The sequence below is a fragment of the Caretta caretta genome, chromosome 3, assembly GCF_965140235.1.
Source record: "Caretta caretta isolate rCarCar2 chromosome 3, rCarCar1.hap1, whole genome shotgun sequence".
NCBI classification, from domain to species: Eukaryota; Metazoa; Chordata; order Testudines; family Cheloniidae; genus Caretta; species Caretta caretta.
The window spans coordinates 41,037,347-41,062,560 of record NC_134208.1 but is presented as its reverse complement, the minus strand read 5'-3'; the positions used below and the strand labels follow the sequence as shown (position 1 = coordinate 41,062,560).

The following is a 25,214-nucleotide window of genomic DNA, read 5'->3' as shown; positions in this document are numbered from 1 at the left end:
AATAAGACCAGTGGATTGTCACAAGCACTGTTCTAAATTGTTATTCAACTCCACAGTCCATCAGTTTTTCTAACCTTATCTCACAAGCATCATCAGGCACAACTAACAATCTGGAGCTCAACCCAATAATATCTTTACTCCACAGTGGAATATGATTTATTGATGATGCTAACAGGCTTGGGATCAGGGCCTAAGAGCACATCGTAGGCAGCAGGGCTCTGTTAACTAGCCAGGGCTTATTCCATGCATTAACATTCTAGTAACTAATTAAAGTACTACATCTTTCTAAAGCACAGTCTCTATAAAATATTAAGTGCTAGCTCATGTGTTAAAATCTTAAAATAAAATAATTATGAATCAAGAACAATATTGTATTAGTTTTCCTTAAAACATTGTTTTATACTGAAAAGAGACTTTGTAAAATGGCATTCACAAAAACAACAAGGAGTCTGGTGGCATCTTAAAGACGAACAGATTTATTTGAGCATAAACTTTCATGGGTAAAAACCCCACTTCTTCAGATGCCTGGAAATGCATTCTGGACTTCTTTGTTAATTGTCTTTGAATGATGTTAATACTAAATTTGCCCAGTTTATGGGTAAAAAGATGATGCCTGCCTTGTAAACCCAGTCTGGGAATCTCACAATCAAAATGTTCTCTCTCCTGGTGAAATCCAACCCCCACTGGAGTTTTGCCATTGATTTCAATGAAGCCAGGATTTCATCCTCTACCTCTGAAAGCTCAAATGATAAAGATCCTTCACTCGGAACTACACTAACAATTCTGTGGATGCTGCCCCGACCCTGATCAGAACCCAGTACCCTACTACAAGAACCTCAGAGGAACCTGAGCCTGAATGCCTCCCAGAGATCTTCCTGGAATGATGCAGGTACATGTTGACCCATACTTAGGACTATCCATAAAGGCCCAAATTAAACAGAGCACCTAAGCATATGAGCTTACCTTAGAGACTAGCAAATTTATTTGTAGCTCACGAAAGCTTATGATCAAATAAATTTGTTAGTTTCTAAGGAGCCACAAGTACTCCTTTTCTTTCTACCAAATTCAGTAAACCCTACTATACTGATTTGTGCCAGTCTTGTAGAGGTCTAGAATGATATTTCAGCAGTGCTAGAAACAAAGGACTGAAGCAGATACTATATCAGAAGTACACTGCAACACATCACCTTTCAAAAGTTAGCTCTTAGCAGGGGGTAACATGTTATAGCACTGGGATTGGTGAACCAGTATGTATTATTAAGAGCCTACCTTTTGCTACAGTCTTTCTTAACTTTATTTACATTTAAATAAGTAAATCATACTTAGAAAGTTATAACAAGTGAGAATCTCTCTTATTCATGTTTCTCAGCTTTACTGTAATTAAATTAAGTATTGAAATACTTCAGTTCATAATCTTTAGCACAGAATTAATACACAGCCAAAACCTTGTTATTAATTTCATGCATTGGGGAGTTATTCTGATGAGTGCAGATTGATTATCTCCATGAAGGGATGATGAATGTTAGAGACTGTAGAGGTTGAGATGTTTGTAATCCGTAGAAAGAATTTTGCTAATCAATGAACGATGATGAAATTAACCAACATATCTATCAATTCCATATAAGAAAAACCTACTAAGAGAAAATCAAGGTTGTACAGTTAACCACTCAAAAGTCAGGAAATGGTCATGCAACTTTAGCTCTGTTCCCTCATGAGTGTGAATTACAATACACTCTTTAATTAATTAACTAATCTTCTCCCATTGAGTACCACTATTTAGGACCCTGCTCGTGCTCCATCTGAAGAGAATGGGAATTGTACCACTGACTTCAACAGGAATAGGTTCAGGGCTTATAGAGAGATTGTGAAAGTTATTTGTATACAAGATGCACAAATAATGCCACAGAAACTTTTCCACATGGACCAAGCATGTTATAATACTGCAGAAAAAAATCCTGTGTGATGCTAGATCATATTATTTGGGATATATGATGTAATCATACAATCGAATACAGTTCTATATCACATGTGCACAAAGGGGTAGATAAAGGTTATACAGATTTACACAAAAGTAACCATGATTCTGCTTAAGCGCTACTCCCCGTAGGTTAAAATAGTTCTGCTCAGTTGCAGTCGATATGATAATAATGAGGAAACTACCAATAATAAATGTGTTACTGAACCTCTTAAAACACTATCGTTTTTTAATTCTCAGGCATTAACATCTAAGTTATAAAAAATACATATATATGAAATCATAATTCTATATGAAAGTTGTCATTTTGATTGTAATCTACTTCTAATTTTTTGTGCTTGTGAGTAAATTATATTTAGTACTTACTATATAAATTTTTTTTAAACTTAAATCTTCTTACTGAACTGCAAACCTCGTTCACAACACACATGTTTTTTAGCACTATGTATAGGTTTGTTAGTCTGGGATGGCATTTTATTGCAGCACAAGTTGTGTCAGTTAAAAATGTCAAATAGTGTAACTGTCAAATATGTCTATTTTAGTTCAATAAGTTGTATAACCATGAGAATGGAAGATTAAAAATATATGACATATGTCAGTGGGGTGGTTTGGAAATCAGAACTAAACCTTCCTCTACTGAGTCAGTGGGAGTTTTGCCATTGACTTTAACAAGCACAGAATCAGGCCTATGCCATGAATCTTACATAATTGATAAAGTACACTACAGAGTCTTGACTACACACCAAACCATTGACATTCTAGCTGCTTTTTAAAAATGAAAGTGGGGAGCCGCTGTCTCAAATCTGCAGTGAAATCTTACAGGGCACGCTCAAAAGCACGACACACTTAATTTTAGCTTGAGTAATCCCACAGCTTTTCATGCTATTGAGATGTTACCTAACTGACAAATTTCCATGGAATTAATCTTACATTATGTCTACTGTCACAAAAGTTGCACAATGGAATCCTTGTGAACAGAATGAGAATATATGTAGATCCACTTTCCAGCTAACTGAAGGAGGATTCAAAGAGGGGGAAGATATAGGCAGAACACTTAATGTGCTAAGAGAGATTCTTAGATTCCTTACACAGTGTTTTATTGGCTTTAAAATACTGTTTTGGGGAAACAAAGATATTCTTTAGCCATTTAATTTTTTATTTAAATTCCAACAGATGCTGATGGACTGGATACCTGAACAGGAAAGGGAAAATATGTAAGTAAGCTTTTTAGTTAAAATAAAAGTATAACTTTTACTTAGAATAAGACACCTGGAAAGCTTTCTTATTAATTGGTGGACATAACAAAATATACTAATTGAGATTTTCAGAGCAGTATAGTGGATTTAGCCACACCTCTTTCATTAATTTTAATATATATTGCTAAATTTCCTGCACTGCTTGGGAAATGTGAACCATTTCATTTAGGAAATGTGTCTCCAAAGCATGGATTCAAGATGAACAAGAGCCCAGTTGCAGACTGAGCTTGCTCCCCTCCTGTCCAGGCATCAAGTATTATGCTAATCCCTTCATTGGGAAAGCAATTTTCCCCTCCACTGGGCAGTGTTAGCTTTTAAAAGCTCTAGAGGGCTGCATCCAATTTTCATCATTGTGGGGAAGGGTCACTTCACTGTGGCCCAAGACTGCTGTGGTGAGAAGGGAAGGCAAAGTAAACTTGTTCATTTCTAATGAGAATCTTGCTTTGCTACTGTTAGTATTTGTAACATGCTGCTGGGGATACCCAGAATTGTGAGACACTGTGTTACCTCTCTTCCTCAGCAAGAGTGAGCTTTGCTGGCAGTTAGACTGTGTGTCAGCTCCCGGTCACCCTAATCTGTCTCCTTCACCAGCAAACTGCTCCAGGCTTGCCTGGCCCAGATCTTGCCTAGCAGGTAACGATCAATAAACTTCAGCCCGAGTGCCTCAGAGATGTTTCTCTGCAATGCACAGCCCCTACCACTGTGCATCCACAGACAATATTAAGATTGCTGCTCTGTTAATTAGTCAGTACATCACATCTTATTAATTTAACTGGGGTAGATACACCCTTCCCTTCAAACACAGCACAGAACTGGCTTATAATAAATGTAAAACAAGTTTACAAAAGAGCATGGATTAAGTGATACCAACTAAAAGAGATAAAAAGTAGAGATAGTTACAAGCAAATAAAAGTGAAAACATGCATCTGAAAGTCTAAACTTTAATGTAGCAAGTTACAGTCTTTGTTCAAAAAGGTTTATTTTACCCCCAGTCTCTTACCCAACTTTTTACTGGCCAGGACATATCACAGATATCAAATCACTTGGTTTCTTTGTCTCCTAAGGTGAAGGATCAAGATGGAGTATCTCTGTGTTCCTTATATCCCAAAGGGATGTCTCTGTCTTACAAGTCAGGACGGCCTCCTGGGGGCTCAGTCTGCTCTCTCGAGTTCAGGACCAGGATAACCCCTGCTAGTTTAGCAATGGCTTTGTTTACTGCTAATATGTAAATTGAGGTCAATCCACATTCCTTTGTCTAGCACAGACCTGTTTATCGCCTTTACCTAGATTAGGCTGTCTTGTCTTAAACATGCTCTAGTAACATCATACAGAGGGAATTTCTAACTTCACATATAAGGTTAACACATGCATTTTATAATAGTATTAATAATCAGCAGGTTCCTAGCTTTCACATGATACCTTACAAGGCATACTTTGTACAAATATCATTGCAGTTGTATGTAGGGTGTGACTACAGGTGTGCCTAGGGTCACAGTATTTTGCTGCAGATAACCATCTCGTCCCTGAAAATCCAGAGTGGTGCAAATCTATGGGTGCTGCAAGGTAGGTGGAGCGTCTGGTATATAGGTCTTTGTGTGGATTCTGGAGAAACTTGGAAGGAACAGCAGCATGGGAAGGGAGAAAGAGTAACAGGTAACCACAGAAAAGGGGCTCCACCAAGACCTGGAAAGTAGAAGGAATAGTAGCAGAAACAGGTGAGGGAAGGCAAGAGGGAAAGCTGGAGAATCGGAACAGAGGCATGCAAGCAGGATGGGAAAAAAGTAGTGAGGAAAAGGTAGGCATGAGGTGGAATAAGGGTCATGGGAGCAAAACAGGTGGTCGTGGGTGAAGCGAATGTGTCGAGATGATGAGTCAGGAACATATCAAGAAGGTGGGGGAACTGATCAGAGAAGCTAGGAGGAGACGCAACACTGTAAAAGAGGGATAGTCTGCAAGAGAGGAGGAGATGCTGCTTTCTGGCTGTGTAAGAATCAGGATTGCAGTGCAATAGGACCTACCACGAGAAATCCAAATATATACCTTCCACCTGGAGGAAACTACTGTCTTATGGACTGAAGTGGTTACAAAATGAATCAAGGTAGTTTGAACAGTAAATTTCATTCCAAATCTTTCCAAGTCTTGTTTTTTTTTCATACAGAATTCCACAAATAGTAGACTATTTTTTAAAAGTTTGCATTTTAGGCCTATACACAACTCCTCCCAGTATATTTAGCAATTCAATAGATCCAGCTCAGGTAGCAGCAATGTAGATCTTCTCCACAGTGCTCTGCTAATATGCCTCTCCCATCTAACCTAGAGACACTGCCTCAGGGGCCAAAGGGTATCATAGTTGCCATACCCATTCTGTGGCCTCTCACATCAGCAACAAGCGAGCCAATGGTTGAGGTACTTTGTGATATGGAGAATTTTGCCCGAGAAACGCATTGCCACTGACAAGTAATTTTCACCCAAAGCCCTGAACATCTGGAATCAGAGTGCAGTGACATTTGGGCTGTCTTAGGCATTCACTGCGTGTAATTCACCATAGTACTTGGGAATTGGGTACAGTATCTAGACTAGGTTGGGTGACTACACTGAGGCAGAATGAAAATGCTTTTGGACTAGGCATACTTATTTAGGGTACTGTATGAACTGTAAATGTATCTGAGTGTTTATCTACTTTCCCTCATCTCTTAATTTCCATATATTTGAATGTTTGGGTGCTTTGGCTGTTGGTTTGGCTTTCCACTGTAACATTCCTTGATGTGCTACTCCTGGAGGTATTCTGTGCCTCTGTGTGTGTGTAGAATTCATGTCCCCCCACAAATTTTTTTTTCTCCACAGAAAATACATTCTGACAAAGAGTCACTGCAGTTATGCCTTTTGCCCATCAGGGGCCTCTGTAGCACCAGAACAGAGGGCAACCGGCTCACTGGCCGTAGCAGTGAGCTATGGAGGAAGGAAGGAAGAGGAGGCTGTGTTCCTCACAGCGCCCTGCCCCTGGGGCCAGGTCAGGAGGCACATATGGGTGGGGGGATAGACAGAGCAGGGTACGTGGGGTTGTTGGGGGGGTCACATAGACTGGGGTTCAGAAGGGCTAGTGGAGTGTCATAACCTGGGGTGGGGGCTGAATGGGAGTGGGGAGAGGGATGCAGGGACACATGAGGACACAGGCAGATGTGCCTGACTGATTGGGAGAGGCTAGGGGTCAGCCAGGCTCTGCATGGGGGAGGCTCCCCAACTCCCTAACAATCCCTTCCCTCCAAAAAAACCCCAAAAAATCTGTTCCATACTTCTCTCACACCGAACAACCCTCCTGGTTCACTCCCAGGCTCCTTTCCAGAAATTATTTCCCCCTCCGTCAGCTCCTCTGTTACCCCTGACTCCCCCAAGCCTTTGCACTGCTTCTTAGGGGTGCAGGAAACTCTTTTCTGTATTGTTTAAATGAAGTATTATTCAAAGTTCTGTATTAATATGCCTAGTAAGGAATCTATTTGTAAAAAAAAAATCCCGAATCTTTTTTATCATCTGTATTGTTACAGACATACTTGTTGACAAGTATTTTGAAATAAATTACCAAAATAACTGAAACTGGCATGATCATATTGTGTTATTTTGACACATAACATATGCAGAATTTTGCAGAACTTTAAAATATTGTGCACATCATTTTAAATTTTTTACTGCAGAATTCCCTCAGGCATAACAATGCACATAGGTAGTGTCTGCTCGTTAATTTCCAGGTTCTGAAGAAACAGGACAAATGTGGAGCTTAAGAGTACCACAGTATTCCTGGCTCCCATGCCTCTCCCTATGTTGTGGTGTGGTGTCTTTAGCTCCCACAACTCTCAGTGCCCTGCACAGCTTACTTACTCACTGCCTTATTTTGCAAGTCTCCCAGCTGCCATTAGAAATCACTCCTCTGCTGCACTCTGAGGACCACATGGCTCCTCACTCTCCTTGTGCTGTGGAGCTCTGGAACATGGATAGTGATCTTCTCATTACCACCCCTCCAACAGTGGTAAGCCTAACGTAGTTTCCTGAATGCAAAACTGAGACTCTAATTGCTGTTGTTTAGAAACACATATCTTTGCAAAATAGCGTGGGCCACTTTTCCAGTGAACATGGTCAAATGACTTACCCTGGAAACAGCCAGAATTTCCTAACTATAAAAACACCAATATCTACCCACATAAATAATAAATGACATTTACAGAAATAAATGCACTAGTATAATTTACTGTTAACTGAGCAAATAAATAAGTAAATAGATAAATAAAGAGAGGGACTTTGAGACATGAAAGGTTATTTTTGGTGCAGTGATTATTCTTTCCTTCTCAATGAGTGAAGATCTTAAAACAACATTATGGGAGAAAGGCTACAGTAAAAGAAAAAAATCAATAGGGCAATCAAACAGTTTTCTAAGATCTCAAGGCTATTGTCCTAACACACAAAGTGAAATTGCTTTTTAAAACATAACTCTATTTTAAGCCCTCTTTTTCAAGATTATCTGTGAAATATAAATGGTTGTGTAAAGTACGAGGTTCGCCTATGGGATATACATCTATATCTGCACTTGTGGTACAATTAATAGATCTGACACTCAAATAAGGGATTCAGCATTAACAGTGACATTTTGAATGGGCAAACTCTGCTGTGAAGTTTCTTGGGTATAGTATGTTCCAGTGGAAGATGAAAAAATACACTTGGCTGCCTCTGGCCCAGGCACTTCTGATTATTTTCTTCATGGATCTGCCAAATGTTTAAATACATCAAGATAAATTTCATGCTGGGTTATCACTAAACCTGGGGTATGGTAGATAGAATAGCACTCAGTCTGCCAAGGCCTAAATGTGGGATGCAGTGTGTGAAAAAGACCCCAAAATGAATAAAATTATTCATGCAGAAGACCCAAAATGCTGTGGAATTCATTCCTTTAATATAAGTAACTCTGTTGATAACTTCATGATTCTTTTTTTTCCTGAAGCAAATCATATCAATGCAAATTTGTTTGTAGTTAATGCATGTAAATTTGGGAGTAAAAGGAGGGATGTCCATTGAAATGAGGGACCTTTGAGACATATAACTATATAAAGCAGCAGTATGAATGCCACATGTTACAATTAGTTGGAGCCAAAATCTGCTCTCAATTACACCACGTAAACCTGTAATAACTCAATTGACTTCAGTGTCAGCAACAGCAGAATCTCCGCCAAAGTGCAGCTCTCTGAAACATAATCCTGTAAAAACAGCATCACAGGGAGTCCATGTTTATTTTATCTCAGTGACTCCATCTCAGCAACAAGAGGCTGGCTTTTCTCCTTCTCTTGCACCACCACCAGTAATAGAGTTGTTCAGCAAATGGGAGAAAAATAAAGTCATGACATTTCAATTCTCATTTCCTCCACATTTATTTTTTGTTGAAATTGTCTCACCAGATCTAAACAGCAATAAAAATGCAGCAAGCCAAATGATGTCCTCATGGACATCTGTCCCACACAACTATCTGAAAAGTATGGTTACACTGGTGCAGCACTGTACTTTATGGTAATCTAAACTGCAGGATGCTATAAGCACAGGGGATGTTAAGGATCCAGATATCAATATTAATCCAACATGACATAATCAAAGCTTCCTAAGGTATTTAGAAGACTGTTTTATGTTCCGGAAAGTAATGACCCCAACCAAATGTAGCTGTATCTACCAGTTGAGGACTGAACAGTGACTGAGAACAACAGAGAACCTTGGAATCTGTGTCTTTGAGCTACTTGACTTCATCAAAGCAAATGATTTACAGATTGCAATAGTACAAGGGCATTCGATTTGGGGGAACTGAGAAATCTGATGAATAAGGTACATGAGAGGGGATATTAAAATCCACTATTATGGAAGAAGTCTAGGGAGTCTTAAAAGCCACTCTAACAAAAGCACAATATTATAAAATTATTATTATTATTATTTAATAGCACCTAAGAGTGTACTAAGAAGTTCACAGTATGAAGATAAACTTCCTCATCTGAATTGCTTACAATCCAATCTCAGACATAACACAATGAAAGGAATGACAAAAGAGAAAAGGAGGAGGTTGAGGTGGAAAGACTGGCCTTGCAGCAGTATGATAATGCAGTTACTCAGCAAAGGCTTTTGCACAGCATGGTGGAGCAAAATAATTAAGGGTAAATAAAAATGAATTAATAACAGAACAGCCTGTCTTTCCTCTGAAAAAGAGGAGTCAAGAAATAGAAATGGGACAGTGGACTGTGCGACTGTCCAGAGATGTGAGGGTAAAACATGAATCTGACATAGAAGAGAGGAAGCAGTCAAACAAGAACATTCAGAGTCAGGCAGGGCTTGAAGAGGAAATATGTGGGCAGCAAAAGTCTAAATGAATTGATCCTGTGCCTGAGGAAGTCTGAACTGAAAATAAACAACTCAAATTGGCTGCGATAGGAACATTGTCATGCAAACTGAAAACTGGCCAAAAAGCCTGTCGACAAAGGCTAAAATATACATGGCAATGGATAGAGTTGTGGGGAGGCATCTAACAGATTGGTAGGAGCAGTTTTATTTATCAGCATCATTCATGCCAACATGGCTCTGGCTCCAAGAAACCTGCATCACTTTTTAGTTCACTCCATCACTTCTCTCATGGTCTCCACAAGAAGCGAGCAAATAATGATGATTCTCTCTAAAAAACGCAACAACAAAATGTAACTGAACCATCTAAAAGGACACATGCCCAAATAACTACAGAATCCTGTTGCTGTAACCATTGTCTTTCCTCACTCTATTTCCTCTCCAATCTTTGTTTCCCCCACCATCGCTCCCGCCCCTTTATGCCAGGAAAAGGGCTGGAGTAGAGTAAAAGGGTTCTAAAAGGCCTGGATCCAGCTGGGAGAAAAGTTTTGCGGTGCAGAACTGAAGAAGACTGTTGGAGGCTGTCTCTCAAGAATCCTCTCACATGCCCTGGCACAGGATTGCCAGAAAGGTTGTATCAGGGGTGGGGCTCAAGCATGTAGCACTAAAGAGATTCTGGGCAATGCTCCTGCCATACTTAGGCATGGGCAGGTTGCCATAAGATAGAAGCTCCTCAGGACTAAATTACACCGAGGCCTGCTATGACCCCTGGAGCAATTCAGAATCAGGTGAGCACAAGAGTGACTTATTGTGACATTAGCTCCTCCTCTCTCTCTTAGAGGCAGAGCACAGAATCTCACTCATGATGTCAAAAACCATGGCTGATCCTGGAACTGACTGTACAGATGGACCCTCTTTGACTTCAGTGGGGCTCCATTCAGATACAGCAGTTTGCCTGCACAGTCAACTGCGGGATTGGGGGCTTTAACTGTAAGCGCCTCAGAGTGGAAACCTTCTCTCTGTTTGTCTTGTAGAGGGTCTAAGACATTTCCAAGTGGTATAGAAATTGATTAATATATAAAATTAATATATACAATTAATGATAAATATAAACCACAGCTTCACATTCTCTGTCAAATGTATGTAACAAAAGATACTGAGGTGTTCTTACTTTCTTCAGAAAGATCATTTTCTTCTGCTTCTCTCTCCATCTCTTTACACCATCCTTCCATCCTCTTCGTTTCAGTATGTAGCAACTTCATAAACCAAGACCCATCCCGTCGACATGGGGACATCCGACCAGTTTCAACTGTCTCAATGGCTGGCTCCAGCCAGGGTTCTGGTGGTGGAAGATTTGAGGTGTCAACCTGGGTCCTGTAATCTTCTCTGTAACTGAACAGTCCCTGTGTCCGTACTGTTCTTACTGCACCATATTGGGTAGGAGTGCTAGGCTCTGAATGCCTCTGGAATGATGAACCAAACTGAAGTCCCTTGTCCTCCATTGTTATGTGTCCTGGAAAGCCCTCCAGTTCCAGGTCAGCCTGAACAGCTGCTGTTACACTATTTGAACGTTTAAACCGTCCATGTCTTGGGCAAGGAAAAAAAAGAAAGAAAAATACGTACGTTGAGAGGGAATAATGTACTGGCAAAACACATCTGATTTTCTTTCTGCATCTAATAGTAAAAAATATTTTTGCTGGCATACAGGATATTTTTCAATTAATATTTGTCAAAATCTACCCTACAACTGATTTAGTTACTTAACGTAAGAGAGTGAATGACAACACAAAAAATCTATATGTCGTCTATCTGGTGTCATTATTGATCTGAACAAAGATATAAATGAAAATGATTTAAACCACCTTTGGAAGCGAATATTGATCTTTTCTCACATTACATTATATTGCACAACATTAATAAACAGAACTAGAAATCGCACCAAAGACCTGCTGTGCTGCATGTACTGTTGAAATGAAGACTATCAAATAAATATTTACAATTATTTCAAGTACTAAGTGTCTTACTCAAAGACATTCTGAGTTAAGGCTGTCAAGAATTTTGTAATAAATGTAAAAAGTGGTAGGAGGCTGGTGTGGTTTTATGTTTGTTCGCGTTTAAACACTGTATAGAACTATTATGAAATGGTGAGTGTGTCGTGATATACTTACCTTGGATACTGAAATATTAGAATAAATTCATGTTCAATAGTTGTAACAGAGGCTCAAAGGATTGTTCATGAAATATACAGGTCAATTGTTCAAATTTAGCTCATGTCAGTTGTAAGCAAAGGTGATTACTATCGTCAAAGGCTGTTTGATGGCTTCTGTGAAATTAGATAGTAGTCCCAGTCCAAAGCCAGGTGGACAAGTGTCTAAATAAAAACACCTACCACCACCAGAATTAGCACATTTGTCAGCAGTCTCAGGACAATCCTGGACAAGGATTGATTGACCATGGAAACTGACTCCTAGAAGTAGTCCCTTTAGGTCAGGGTTGAGGTAGGCCCCATCCTGCAAATGGACTGTATAGCATAAAGATTCAGCCATGGGGATCCCTTTGCAGGACTGGCGCGTCAGTGTGCTTGCACCGGTTCTGTGATTCCTCTCATTAAGTAGGAGCACTAAGTTCACCTTACAAACATTAACTTCCTCCCAATCGAAGAAAAAAAACCCTGGAAACTCTGAGTAAATATGAAGGGAGAGCTAAAGCATCTCTTACAACATTAGCAGTTGGCCAACATGCACATATAAGCCTGGCCTTGTGAATTATTTCTAGACAGCATCATCTACGTGTTTGCTAGCAGTTTGTTCACAAAAGTGTTTTGTCTTCTGAAAGGTTACACTTTTATTTTGCATGAGTTACCGTTTGTCATCTTCCACTTGCACTCCAACGGAATGGTATTCCCGTAGGCCTCTGCTCTCGGTATCTGAATCGGTTGCCGTTTCCACCTAATTCAACACAAAAGATACATCTGCAGAAGTGAACATTGACAATCCAACATTATATCTACCTACCTTTATATCAATTAATTATATATTTCTTTAATCACTTCAAAGAAACACCTAGCCCAGTAAAATCATTTAAATAAGCATTCAGTCTGGCATTATTGTTTTGGTGCTGTGTTTTATAAAACTGTGCATAACCACTTCTGCTCTGCTCTGTAATTCCCTTTCTTAAATGTATACAGATACAATTACTCAGTTTAATGCAGGCAGAAAGTAAGATTGGCTCGACTATTCTATTATTAGAACTGGGAACCCATAGTTTAGCCCCTTTATATATTATTAGCATACAACCTCATTATTTCCCAGGATTTACAAAATAAAATAAAGAAAATAGCCCCATAAAAATTGCAAGTCAAAAAAAGAAATGTTACAATGAATGGATTCTATTGACAACTGTGCCGACAAATAAAGAAATATTTAAGTGATAAAGAAGATACAGCATAATACCATAATACTCACCTTTCTTAACAACATAATCTTGAGAATACTGTATCAACTAAGTCAAGAATTTTTAAATAGTATTCCCCTCTGCAATACTCTTACAAAATATATTCACAATAGAGTTTTCACCTTTATTGGTACTACACATCAAAAAAACGACTACTACTACTACAACAAAAATTACTGCAGGCTTTACTATAAACACACACACACACACACACACACACATATGTTGCAGCATGAAAATTATGTGGAATCTAAGGAGAGTCAAAGAAAAAATAATTAAAATAGAACGTTTTTCTCTTTTGGAGGATATTTTGTTTGTTAAACAAAATGAACGGCAGTTACCCATAAGTATAGTTAACATTACAAAAATATGTTTCCATAATATATTGGAAATATATATATATTCCATTATATATTAGAAATAATTGTTAACTTAAGATACAGTGTTACTTTGAAATGGGACTGTATAAAACTGGCAACCATTTATTCACCAGGTCTCTCTCTGTGCATTCAGAGTCACATCTGCTGACTTAGTAACAAACATATATTTCTAGTAGCTTTTACTCCTGTTAGTTAATCATGTTGAGCCAACACAGCTAAGGTAGAGTAAACTGGTTTCTATTCCTTCTAGTCCAGTGGTTCTCAACTGTGGTCCACCGCCTGTTCAGGGAAAGCCCCTGGCGCGCCGGGCTGCTTTGTTTACCTGCTGCGTCCGCAGGTTCGGCTGATTGCGGCTCCCACTGGCCACGGTTTGCCACTCCAGACCAAGGGAGCTGCGAGAAGGGCAGCCAGCACGTCCCTCGGCCTGTGCCACTTTCTGCAGCCCCCATTGGCCTGGAGCGGTGAACCACGGCCACTGGGAGCCGTGACTGGCCGAACCTGCGGACCTGGCGGGTAAACAAACCGGCCCGGTGCGCCAGGGGCTTTCCCTGAACAAGCGGTGGACCACAGTTGAGAGCCCCTGTTCTAGTCCATCATCAACAGAATTATTCACTAAATTACATTTAAGAAGCAATAAATTAAACCTGCATAAATATACTGAAGATAATGGTGTTGCACAGATCTCACTAGGAGAATCATCTGAAGATAAAGGTAAGGTCATGGCAATTTAGCCAGATATTTAGCCTCCATGTGGATTGCCCAGTGCCTCAGAAACATCAGAGAAGATTTCCCTATGTGTTCAATGTGGGCTAAATCTTTGCACTAATGGAATGATTTGGGAACATCTCCATGGAGAGAGCATTTCAGAGAGTTCCTCCTCCAAAGTGCCCTCCTATGGGCATTTCTGCAGGAGCTCTGGATGACTATAATTTACCCAATATGTAACTGACACAGGAATTTATAGGAATGTATATATAGTTGATCTACACTGAACTTTTATATGACTGAAAACACAGTTATCAGTAAAATTACAGTCCAGGTGTCAAAATGGCTTTGGCACGAGTTCCTTCTAAACAGGAAACTCTGCCAAATTATCCTCCCATCCAGCTTGCCAAAGCTGACACTAAGTAAATGCTCTGATGATTGCTTTCACATTTTAATACCTTTCATTTGCTTGCTGTGCCCTGCAGCAGGAGGAGGATGCCAAATAAGGACTTTTGATGTAATTTGGAGAGCAAATATTGTAACACCTGACAAACCGAAAACAAACCTGCAAAATGGAAGCAAAGGCTGAAACAAGTAAAAGCTTGAAAACATCAGTTTCATCTAACAATGCGGGGGGGGGGGGGGGAGTGGTGAACAATTTCTGCGAAACATAGGCAGTGTAAGGTCACCTTCTGCGAAAAAAGAGAGATAATTCAAATTTGATCAGATTGGCCAGGCTTCATTTAGAGCTGGTCGATAATTTTTCAACTAAATGTTTCTTTCTAAAAACAAACAAACAAAAAACAGACTTTTTGTGGAAACGTATCCATTTCAACAAAACCTTCAAGGAAGGTTTCTCAGGATGAAATGTCTGGTCAAAAACAGAGACCCACTCCAGAATAGCTAATAGCCCAGTGGTTGGGGCACTCCCCAGGGATGCAGAAACCCAGGTTCAAATCTCTCTCTATTTGATTTGAAGCAGGAACTTGACCATGAATCTCCCACATCCCAGGTAAGGGCCCTAACTACTAGGCTCATGGCCATCCTGAGGTGGGTTTCCCTGTTTTTTGTGAAATATTTTGAAAGGTCTTAGTTTCATCTTGATGCAGAACAAAAAACAAATGTAGAGACCTTGAAATATTTTGCAAAACAGAATTCTTGTCTTCCAGCCAGCCTCAGCTTAATTTACATAAGATCGGGCATAGACACCAATGATCCAATTAGCCCAACATCCTGTCTTCTGACAGTGGCTAGTGCCAGATGCTTCAGAGTGAATTAAAAGAGCAGGGTAATTATCGAGTGATCTATCCCCTATCATCCAGTCTCAGCTTCTGGCAGTCAGAGGATTAGGGACACCCAGAGCATGAGGCTGTGCCCTGATGATCTTGGCTAATAGCTATTGAGGTACCTATCTTCCACAAACTTATCTAGGTCTTTTTTTTAACCCAGTTATACTTTTGGCCTTCATAACATCCCCTGACAAAGAGTTCTACATGTTGACTGTGCACTGTGTGAAGAGGTACTTCCTTATGTTTGTTTTAAACCTGCTACCTATTAATTTCATTGGGTGACCCTGTTTCTTGTGTTATGTAAAGGGGTAAATAACACTTCCTTATTTACTTTCTTCACACCAAAGTCATGATTTTATAGACCTCTATCAGATCCCCCTTTAGTCGTCTCTTTTCTAAGCTTAAGAGTCCCAGTCTTTTTAAGTCTCTCCTTGCATTTTTGCTGCCCTTCTCTTTACCTTTTCCAATTCTAATATATCTTTTTTGAGTTGGGGCGACAAGAACTGCATGCAGCATTCAAGGTGTGGGCATACCAGAGATTTATATAGTAGCATTGTGATAATTTCTGTCTTATTATCTATCCCTTTCCTAACAGTTTCTAACATTGTTAGCCTTTTTAACTGATGTACATTGAGCAGATGTTTTCAGAGAACTATCCACAATGACTCCAAGATCTCTTTCTTGAGTGGTAACAGCAAACTGAGACCCTGTCATTTCGTATGTATAGTTGGAATTATGTTTTCCAAAGTGCATTACTTTGCATTTATCAACACTGAGTTTCATCTTACATTTTTTTGCCCAGTCACCCAGTTTTGTGAGATCCCTTTGTAACTCTTTGCAGTCTGCTTTGGACTTCACTATCTTGAGTAACTTTGTATCATCTGCAAACTTTACAACCTTACTGTTTACATAATTTTCCAGTTCATTTATGAATATGTTGAACAACATGGGTCCTAGTACAGATACTTGGAGGAGCCCGTTATTTACCACTTTCCATTGTGAAAACTGACCATTTATTCCTACTCTTTCCCCCCCGTTTTTTAACCTGCTACTAATCAATAATAGGACCTTCCCTTCTTATCCAATGACTGCTTACTTTGCTTAAGAATTTTTGGTGTGGGGCCTTGTCAAAGGCTTTCTGAAAGTCGCAGTATACTATGTCAACTGGATCACCCTTGTCCACCTGTTTGTTGACCCCCCTCAAAGAATTCTAATAGATTGGTGAGGCATGACTTCCCTTTACAGCATATCATGTTCATCTACATGTCTGGTAATCATGTTCTTTACTATAGTTTCAACCAATTTGTCTGGTACTGAAATTATTTGCCTGGTATCAACTCAGTTCAAGTTATTTGCCTGGTATCAACTCAAGTTCAGCTCAGCACAGGGGAAAAGGTAACACGTTTGGTTTTGTCATGTGGCTCCCAAAACTTGGATGAATCTTACCGAAGTAGATTTATTCTCCGTGATCCTTGAATATTTTATTACTCACTAGCATGCATTCCAAATAGTTTAATATTTGAAATCCTGGCCATGCCATCAGCAATATGATATATGGTGAAAGACAGTCATGTAGCCCCAGCTCCACAAAGTGACTTAGGTGTTGCAACACTGAGCATCACAACGCCTAACTTTTAGGCACCCAGAAAATCACTGGAACAACACTGGTATCCACAAAGCCTAAGTTAGGTACCTACATTCCCTATATGATGAACAGGGAGAGACAGGTGCCTAAAATGAGATTCACAAAATCCAGCACACTATGTGGGGTGCCACCTAAAGTAAGAAATGGGAGATGCAGAGGAGAGGATGGTGTGCTAAACCACCTTTAAACATCCACCCTTCTTATGTGGTTAGAATCATAGAAATGTAGGGCTGGAAGGGACCTTGAGAGTTATCTAGTCCATCCCCCTTTGCTGAGGCAGGACCATGTATATCTAGAGCATCCCTGACAGGTGCTCTCCTCCAATGTGCTTGCAACCAAGGTCGGTATCATCCAAAATTTTATAAGCATATGTGGACTTTCAGAAAGCCTTTGACAAGGTCCATCACAACAGTCTCTTAAACAAAGTAAGCAGTCATGGGATAAGAGGGAAGGTCCTCTCATGGATCAGTAACTCGTTAAAAGGCAGGAAACAAAGGGCAGAAGTAAATGGTCAGTTTTCAGAGTGGAGAGAGGTAAATAGTGGTGTCCCCCAGTGACCTGTGATCTGTACTGGGACCAGTGCTGTTCAACATATTCATAAATGATTTTGAAAAAAGGGTAAACAATGGGATGGCAAAGTTTGCAGACAATACACCATTACTCAAGAGAGTTAAGTTGAAAGCAAACTGAGAAGAGTTACAAAGGAATTTCACAAAACTGAATAAACGCAGAGCATAAATTAGAGTATAGCTTGATTTGTTTTGCAGCCACTCAACAAACTGAAAAAAAGATACATGAATTGACTAAACTATTTTTTGCAAATTATTTGCTCAGCTCTTTTAGCTATTAATGTTTAGCCAATAAATGGCACCGCTTATTTCAGCATTATTTGTCTGCTCTGAACATTGACTCTGTGAAAATCGCATAATGGAGTTTCAGATTTACTGTCTGTCAATGAATTCCAAACCAAATACGCTCAGTTTTGAAGAAAACAGACCTCAACCTACTATCTGAAAGTAAAGCCGGGCTCTTCCCTTTTCCCTTATCACCACCAGCAATAAAAATTTTTGCAGGACACATTATGCCTCTCATGACCCCATGCAACCTCATTGCCCGCAGTGGCTTTGCCCTGCTATAACTGCTTGGCTGTGTGTGCAATTATAATTTAATAAACATTTCTGTTGATGGAAAAGAGTTCAGCTCACTCTCCCTTACCTCTATTGGCTTTTCAGAGCTAACAAGAGTAAGAAAACCTTACTTTTGACACAATAACAAGCAAATCTGACTCTAAACACACAAGGATTAGCACTTACACACACTAATCTGATGTATGAGAAAGTTTCATTTGTACATAGTCACTTTTCAAAGTAGAATAATAGCTTAAAGTAAAACTGCAGTGAGAACTTCCACTGCTTTAATTAACTGAAGGAATATTTACAACTAACAGATGCATATGTTTCAATTTTCAAAACACTTTTTAGAAATGCACATCAGGGATTCTCTCTCTCTGTATCTGTGAATGATTTCTGTGTTTTGTAGAGGGGGAGCATTTTACTGCTATAATACTTCTCAGCAGGAAGTCCAGGTTGCTGAATATGATGGGTGACAAAATAAGTGCTAATTATCAGATAAATGCATGAAGCAGGTTGGAAACTTTCATGGTTCTTTTAAGTGAGTTCTATTGGATGAAAGAAATAATTCAGAAAATTTAGAAAACAGGATTCATATTAAACTAAAGTTAGATTACCAACAACAAATTCTAATACATAACAGAACGGTGACTATTTTCAACATCTTTTATGCATTCAGAGGCTAAATGGCAATTCTTCCGTAACAAACTAAATGAGCAGACAGTCTGCATGACAACATCCTGGATCTTTAGTAATATGAACTTTTCATTACGTTACATGACAATTAAGAAAATCAATAGGATAATTTGTGAAAGAAGATTACATTATTACAAGCTTTTTTTTTTAAAAAAAAGTCGTTTTGTTTCAACTACAACCACTTCTGCTAAGCTTTTTAGCAAGGGAAGAAATAGCTATTGGATGAGGCAAATCCATTAATTGGTTACATCCATTATTTTATGTACACATATGGGCAAAGAACAACTTTAGGGGTCAAATTATGGCTGCTTCACAATGGATGTGCTGGTGGGGGATAGGGTGCACAGGGAGATCCTTCCCTGTGCTCTGCCCTCATTGCTCCCATATTTAGTATCATCATTTGATAGCCAGTGCTCTTCAAGTACCTAGTGAGTGTGTATGTGTGATGAGGGTGAGGGGGAGTGAGGGTGAAGGTGGGAATGCTAGTGTGGCCAACGCTGGTTTCCTGCTCAGAGAAGGTGTGTGTAGGGGTGGTATAAGGAGTGATTATGATTCAGAGATTTTTAGGGCCAGAAGGCACAGCATAGCTCATATAATTCACCAAGTGATTCCTGCATCAAGCCCATAACTTCTGGTTGGGCTACAGCATATTCTTTAGAAAGCCATCCAGTCATATCTTAAAGATGTCAAGTGAGAGAGGATAAGTTGTGTCAATGGTTATTACCTGCACTGGGTGTGTCTACACTTCAATTAAGAACCCCTGGCTGGCCTCTGTCAGCTGACTCGATGCAAACATTTGAGCTTGGATATGGGATCCTGTGGGGAGAGGGACCAGCCCGAGCCCGGGCCCAACCTTCTATGCTGCAATTAAACAGCCCTTAGCTCAAGCCCCATGATCCCAATTTGGCTGACACGGGCCAGCCGCAGGTGTTTGATTACAGTATACACATACCCACTATTAAAAATGTGCACTTTATTTCTCGTCTGGATTGAGTTTCCAACCACTGGCTCTTGTTATGCCTCTGTCTGCTAGACTGAAGAGCCCTCTGCTATCAGAAACCTTCTCTCCATGTAGGAACTTACAGACCATGATTAAGTCACCATTAAAGCTCTACTTGAATAAACTACGTCGACTAAACTTCATAAGTCTTTTGTTATAAGGCAGATTTTCCAGACCTCCACTAATTCGTGTAGATCTTTTCTGAACCCTTTCCAATTTGTTTACATCTTTTTAAAAGTGTGGACATTAGTATTCCAGTAGTGGTCTCCTAATGAATATACAGAGGCAGTAATGCCTCCTACTTCTAGTAAATATCCCCCCGCTTATACAGCCAAGGTTTGTATTTGCTGTCTTAGGATGCGTCTACACACAAAAGTTGTGCTGCTTTAAGTATAGCTGTATAGTTAAAGCAGTACAACCCCCTAGCGTGCATGCAGTTATACCGGTAAAGGTGCTTTATACAGGCATAACTGCATGTTAGGGCTCGAGCCAGTATTGCTGTTTCAGGGAAAAAAAGAAAAGAACAAAATAATCACACTTGATAGTGCAAGATCGTGTTTAGACCAGTCTTTAGCATCAGACTGGCAGCTCATGCTCAGCTGGTCGTTCACCACAGCCCTAACTCCTTTTTTGAGTCACTTCTTTCCAAAGTACAGTTCCCTAGCTTCTGCGCGTGACCAACATTCTTAGCTCCTGGAGTATGACCTTGGATTTAGCTGTAGTAAACTGCCTGTTGTTCAAGCTTATCATGCAATACAGATAGCTCTGTAGAAGTGACCTGGCCTTATCGTTATTTGCCACTCCACCACTTTTTGTCTCATCCACAAACTTTAATAGCAACAATTTTATGTTTCCTCCCAGATCATAGATAACAATATTGAACAGCACTTGACCAAGAACAGATCTTGATGTGCCTCCAACAGAAACACCCTCACTGGATGATGATTCTCCATCTACAATTACTTTTTGAATTTGCTCACCTCCATGGTGACAAGGCTGCATTTAGAGGACTGTTTGCTATACCTGTTTAAAAAGTAAAGCAAGAGCATAGGTACAAACATTACCACTTGGGAGGTGCCATGAATGCAACTCTTGCTCTTAAGGTAGTGCTGCAGAAATCTGCATTTTGGAGTTGCCCAAGAAAGGTTGATACCACAGTAGGGTCTTCTAATTAAATGCCTGTATCGTGACTGTGACTCAGGAAAGTGGCACTTGATAGGTTCTTGTCTCACAGAATGCTACTATGAGAGAAAGGAGAAAAATAAAACAAGAAATTTCTAATAATCTCTAATGTTTTCCATGCAATATATACAAAAATAGTGGAATCCACTTCACCTTTCATCCAAGGCACGTATTCGGTTACATCATGTCATAATGTAAAAAACTCATGGAGTACAGCTGAGACTAATTGTACCACTGCAGCCCATGAAGCTTCATATTACAGCAATCATACAGTGGATTGGCATAACATCATAGAAATGTAGGGCTGGAAATGACCTCAAGAGGTCATCTAGGTCATTTCCCTGTGATGAAGTGGATTAAGTATACACAGACCATCCCTGACAGGTGCTGTCCTCCAACGTGCTTGTAACCTTCCCATCTTGGGGCAATCTGAAAATTTTAAAAGCATACTATCCACTCCATTATCCAAGTCATTAATGAGGATGGTGAATAGTACCAGACCCAGGACAGATCCCCGCATGATACATCCTCTCAGATTAAGAGCAAACCATTGATAACTGGTCTGTGAGTACAGTCTTTCAACCAGTTTTGCACCTACCTTACAGTACTTTCACCTATGTCGTATTTCCCTAGTTTGCTTATGAGAATGTCATGCCAGAGAGTGTCAAGAGCCTTACCAAAAACAAGATATATCACATCTACTGCTTCCCCCCATTCACTAGGCCAGTAACCCTGTCAAAGAAGGAAACTAGCTGGTTTGGCATGATTTGTTCTTGACAAGTCCATGCTGACTATTCCTTATAATCCTATTATCCTCCAGGTGCTTACTAACTCGTTGCTTAATAATTTGTTCCATTATCTTTCCAGGTATCAAAGTTAAAATGACTGTTCCATAATTCATCAGGTTCTTTTTGTTCCCCTTCTTTAAAGACAGGTACTGTCTCCAGTACTGTCCCCTTCCCCAGTCCCAGATGACCTGTACCTGCTGATAGTGGGAGCGCAGAGTAAGAGCAGCAGCTTCAACAGTCCATGTGAGCATGCTCAGTACAAGCAAAGCAGCAAATCTGGGAGGGCATATGACCCTGTGTGGTACCCACCCCCCCATGTCACCTCTGCCCAGTCCTCTGGGACCTCACCCACCCTCCAGGAGTTCCCAAATATAAATGCCAACAGTTTCGAGATTGCTTCATCTACTTCCTTAAGTACCCTAGGATGAATTTCATCAGGCCCTGCCGACTTGAATACATCCAACTTATCTACATAATCTTTAGCCCATTCCCTTCCTATTTTGGCTTGCATTCCTTCCCCCTGGTTGTTAATATTAATTGTGTTGAGTATCCGGTCACCATTAACATTTTTAGTGCAGACTAAAGCAAAATAGGTTTTGGATTTGTAACAATTACTGTAGAGAGGGTCCTGCAAAAAATAAATACAAATTACCCATTTTGAAGGGTCCCTGTACATGACAAATGAAGGGAAAAGAGTCCATTTTTCTATACTACATATCACAACTTTCTCCAATAATGTAATCATGATTTGGTCTTGGCATACATTGGGTTTGTTTTTATATCAAAGTGCTTTCTTGTACTCCCATGACTTTCTGGTACTTTCATGACTCTCACTACAGCAATGACAAAACTGCAGATTTAACTGCAATTAATGTAATAGAACAGTGTCTAAATTTTAACCCAAGTTTAACATTTTACAGTTTGCCCATCTTTGGGAATAGAGGGCTATTGAAGTCAATGACAAAACTCCCTGGTTTGAATGGTGCAGGATTAAGGACAGAAAATGTTTCTTTTTCATATAAAGGGCCAGGCTCGGTAGCTGTTTCACATGCAGGAACTCTACAGTTCCACATGCAGCAGCATTGCTAGATTGGTGTTAATGTTAGTAATCTATCATCTTCACAACCTGTATGGTAGCAAGACTTTCATAGTAGCAGACTGCCTTATGTTTCAGATGGTCTCATATTGTCTAGAACCGTAATAGCAGTCATTTTCACACCAATTTGTTAAATCAGTGCAACATTAATAATGCACTAATTATCCATCCTGGAAGATGCAAAATTTATTAATGCAAATATATTCAGATGCAACATAACAGCACTGCATTGCATTCCAATGAGAAAGCTAATAATGCAGTCTATCAAGGTAATATGTAAATAAAAACCATCCTTATCTTAGGTGCTTTGATGCAGAAGGCTAACGTAACTGAAGTAGTTTAGTCTTATTTCTGAGGCAGGAACTAAATTTTTTCTGTATTTTGAAATAAAATTATTCTACTCTGTTTTATTATTCATAGCAAACAAAGCAACAGGAATATGACAAAATGTATTTTCTGCTAAGAAATGTTGCCAATGAATATTTTTCACACAGATGTAACATTTGGAACCTACTGGAGAAATCACCAGTACAAATATATTGTGTCCTGGGATAATTTTGTAACTTTAATCTTATATACAAAATCCTCCAAAAGATGCCCAGGAGGTATCTGCACTTCTGAAAATATGTGCTTCAGCCTTTTTAGGCTCTGACCTTTCACAAACAGCTTTCATCATTTACAGTGATCAAACCTGAAAACCAGAATTAGGAGCCAAGCACCAAATGCTGTGTGGCTGCAGGTATTCCCCTGTGCCTGTGTAAATCACTGCATGGATGTATTAAGGGATTATGAGCACGCATTACCAAAAATACTGCACACAAAGAATCGTCATTAGCACCCTACTAAAAATGTTGGTCATCAGCTGTAGGAAGAGACTGATGGAATCAAAGCTTCCGAATTAATTGTTCAAAGACAGGAGTTGAAGGGAGGCACCACTATTGTTATATACCTTTAGTTCCAGCGGCTGTCAAGAACGGACGAGAACCACCACACGTACCTTTCCTGTTTGAACTGTGAATTCTGGGTTAAAAGTCTAAAAGTACCAAAATTACGCACTGCTCTTTTCAGCTTTCCATCATTATCCACTTAGCCCCCTTTTTGAACAACCTCATAGGATGCACTACTGTAATGGATAGTGGCAAGACTTAATTCCTTCCTAAAGCATTTGAAAAGTGATACCTGAGTATTTTGCTGCTAATGTCAAATTGGATTCTAGTCTTTAAGATAACCAGCTGTGGCAAAGAACCTTTACACTGAGAGGTGAGCAGGCAATGTTACCCTAATCCTGTGCCTTTTCATAGGTCCAACACCTGAGCTGTGTAACACCAAAATGTTATCATACTTTTGTGATGTCAGTTACGAAAGTTCTTCATCTTGGTTGGTTAATCAGTATTTTTTCAGGGAACATATTTAAGCCTAATGGCAATGGAAGAACTGCTGTATAAAAAGAACAGTAGATCCACTTAATGGGCTTGCCTCTTAATGGGGACTACAGGCCATCCACTGGGATGTCTCGATTTACTAGATTCCATTGCACTGTCCTCTGGAATGATGCTGCAATATCAGTACAGTCACTGTCACATGTACCCTTATTCCAGGAGTGGTGTAAAAACCCATGGCAATTACTTTGTGTGTAATGAAAGGCAGAGGAATTTAAACAGATGAGTAGTCCCACTGCAGTTAATGGGAACATTTGCATGCCTAAAGTTAAGTTTATGCCTTAAGTGTTTGCAGGCACAGAGCCTGCTCCTCCCTCCTCAAAAGTTCCTGAACTGTTTGCATGGTTACCTGCAGTATATTTATTAATAATCAACATTTGATAGAGATATAACTAAATGACAACCATCACCTAGTGTCTGCCAGTCAGCAGAAGAAATATGATTTAAAATTTGCATTCTAGATCATCATATTTCATTCACCTGAAACTACAGTGTGACAGTATGTTCTATAGACTGGCAGACATTTTGTAACCAAAAAAATATTTTTTGTGTCACACAAATTTACTCAAAGGACTTTCTTATTAATTCTACATAATGTCTGTTCAGTTTACAATTCCCTGTTCATCTATACTGACACATGTTTTATCTTTTTATCCCCAACAAAGCTCCTGGTTCTGGTTTTCTTTGGGTGAGTTGAAGAAGTTATTATTAAGTAATAATTAAAAAAACCCCAAACCAAACAACCAAACAATAAACATGAAGCAGCATCAGTACCTATCCCCCATGGTCAAAAAGGAAAGATAATGAAAAAATGCAGTCCAGG

At 39.6% G+C, this 25,214-nt stretch overlaps 1 protein-coding gene across 8 annotated transcripts in view; it reads right to left on the bottom strand.

Moving 5' to 3' along the window:
- DLGAP2 (DLG associated protein 2) overlaps positions 1-25,214 on the bottom strand; it is a 701,029-nt gene that overhangs the window by 14,893 nt on the left and 660,922 nt on the right. For all 8 annotated transcript variants that reach the window (XM_048845341.2, XM_048845340.2, XM_048845342.2 and 5 more), the window contains 2 exons: positions 12,451-12,536; positions 10,760-11,175 (listed from right to left, as the gene is read on the bottom strand). In XM_048845341.2, coding sequence (XP_048701298.1) covers positions 10,760-11,175; positions 12,451-12,536 — 502 coding nt within the window. The remainder of the gene's footprint in view (positions 1-10,759; positions 11,176-12,450; positions 12,537-25,214) is intronic.